The 2,439-nt window shown below is 49.5% G+C and overlaps 1 protein-coding gene across 2 annotated transcripts in view; it reads right to left on the bottom strand.

Moving 5' to 3' along the window:
* Positions 1-202: 202 nt before the first annotated feature.
* LOC104958636 (cyclic AMP receptor 4) overlaps positions 203-2,439 on the bottom strand; it is a 12,491-nt gene continuing 10,254 nt past the window's right edge. For both annotated transcript variants that reach the window (XM_010786391.1, XM_010786392.1), the window contains 2 exons: positions 742-831; positions 203-260 (listed from right to left, as the gene is read on the bottom strand). In XM_010786391.1, the coding sequence (XP_010784693.1) occupies positions 218-260; positions 742-831 (133 nt within the window). In that variant the 3' untranslated portion in view covers positions 203-217. The remainder of the gene's footprint in view (positions 261-741; positions 832-2,439) is intronic.

The following is a 2,439-nucleotide window of genomic DNA, read 5'->3' as shown; positions in this document are numbered from 1 at the left end:
ACACACACACACACACACACACACACACACACACACACACACACACACACACACACACACACACACCTTGGCCTTACACCAAGTGGGGAAAAAACCCTGCAGGCTCCCCTGACATGCAACCCTTCACATCTCCCCGCAGAGACAGCCCTCCCACCGCCCCCTCCTCCGCATCACCCCCAGTGGGGGAAGCTTTGATGCCGGCGCTGAAAGGGTCTACTTACATCCCAAATCTCCAGGCTACGTGATCGTCTGTGATCCAGCTGGGGGAAGAGAGAGAGAGAGAGAGAGAGAGTGGTGAGGGGGTTACAAAGGAAAGGGAGAGCGTGAGCGGAAGACAGACTTGTGTGACTGCGGAGGGGGAAAGCTGTGCAGCTGTAGCTATTAATAAGCTGCGAGTGGAAAGAGAGAGCCGAGCCCGGAGATTAAGACTGTCCCAATTCTCATTCCTCTGGTCCGGCCTCTTCCCCTATCCCTCACCCCTTTGACTTCCCTCTAAACAAATGATGCCTTTTCTATTCACAAAAAGAAGCTGAAGAGTCTGAGGGAGTGTTTTACGGTTCAAAAGATATTCTGATAATTGCCAATTTTGATCACATAAAATCTTATGAGAGAAGAAGCCTGTCTGGAGCTGGACTGAGGCCATTAATGTGGCCCTCTTTGAAAGGAAATATATTTAACAGCAAATCTGCTGTGGAAGGCTGAAGAAACGTAAAAACTAAGCTGCAGCTGGGCTGTACTCACCACCAAGCTCCCGCGGGGCCGTAGTATCCCTTCAGCAGCGGCAAAGAGGCCATGACTAGAGGCACCCCCCACGCCATCAAATGGTACAACCTGATAAAAGACAGACATTTATTTCGTTATAGGCCCAGAGAACAGGGAGCTTCGCAGAGAGAGAAAAAAAAACTACTAAATCAATTATTTTCTTCCGCTCATCCCTTTGTTGCCACCGACATCAGGGTCATTTTTCAGGTGCAGACAAATGCCTATACAGCCAGAGTGCCAATTACTCATGGTAATTTAAACCATAATTACTCTCAGTGTTGCGGAAAAGATGATTCGCAGAGATATGTCTGCATAAAACCACAAGCAGGATGTGGAGTCTCACTCAGAGGGGCTAGTGACAAAATATATGTAGTCAAAGCAGGATAGACTTCATCGCCCATGTATAAAGAAAATGGTTAATAAGAGAGAGGCTCTGACTGGATATCAATTAAAAAACGATAGGATCGCTAAGAAGTTTTAAAAATCTCAATCACTGAACTCTGTGTGTGTCAGTGTCCGACAGATGAGGTGTGCGCTCCAGTGTCTTGGGCGTAGGTGTGGGCGTCGATAGTTTATAGAGCGTATAGCGTCGCTCGGTCAATAGAGGGAAGTCCTCGATGACTTGTTCCAAGTGTGGTCAATCGAGCGGTGGCGACACGGCTGATACACACTCAATCCCTCTCGGCTTGTGCGGCACAGACACACACACACACTCTCACTCTGATTACACTGGGTGACACTGTATCTCCCCTCTCTGCCCTCAGCTGATGGACAGCGGTGTGAGAGTGTGTGGAGAAAGGGAGACGTCTGGAGGTTTGAAAAGGGCAGAATAGTGGGTGGGAAAGAGACATATGAAATGTAAAGGTCCAAAGAGAGAGGGAGAGAGTTTGGATCCTACACAAGACGGGGAGCGAGAGAAAAGAAAACAAGGAAGCACGAAAAAAAGCAGGGAAATGGTGGGAGCGCTAAAAGCGAAAGAGACACAGACAAAGAGAGAGAAAGTGTGTGTGGTGGTGGGAGGAGAGATATAAATGGTAAAATCAGTCCTGCCAGTCGGTGGTGTGATGATTGGTGCAAGGGNNNGGGGGGGGGGAGGCTTGTCAGGAAATCAATGTCGAGAGCCGGCAGCCCCGCAGACACACACTCGCACACAGGCGCACTGCAGCTCACACACCTCACACTCGCAGCGCTTTGAGAGGGAGATGACGAGGTCCGGAGCTGCGCTCAACATGGGCTTAATGAGGCACAGCAGGGCTGCTCTGCTCCACACACACACACACACACACACACACACACACACACACACACACACACACACACACACACACACACACACACACACACACACACACACACACACACACACACACACCTCTCTTAGGGCTCAATCTCATTCCTCACAGCCTCACACCACTTTGTCTTCTTTGCCTGAATCTGTCCTTCAAACACACATAAACACACTACCCATCCTCTCTTGCATCCACTTCAATCACGCTTAGATCATCAGGCCTCCGTTCCCCATCTCCTCTAGCCATTTCTTCATTCATAAACCATCACACTGCGCCATCAGTCAGTCTCTGTGTGTGTGTGTGTGTGTGTGTGTGTGTGTGTGTGTGTGTGTGTGTGTGTGTGTGTGTGTGTGTGTGTGTGTGTGTGTGTGTGTGTGTGTGTGTGAGA

This window comes from Notothenia coriiceps, unplaced genomic scaffold (assembly GCF_000735185.1).
Source record: "Notothenia coriiceps isolate Sejong01 unplaced genomic scaffold, NC01 NC01_scaffold00029156, whole genome shotgun sequence".
In the NCBI taxonomy this organism is placed as follows: domain Eukaryota; kingdom Metazoa; phylum Chordata; class Actinopteri; order Perciformes; family Nototheniidae; genus Notothenia; species Notothenia coriiceps.
Note: the sequence above shows the minus strand (reverse complement) of the source record. Positions and strands in the feature narration are given on the sequence as shown.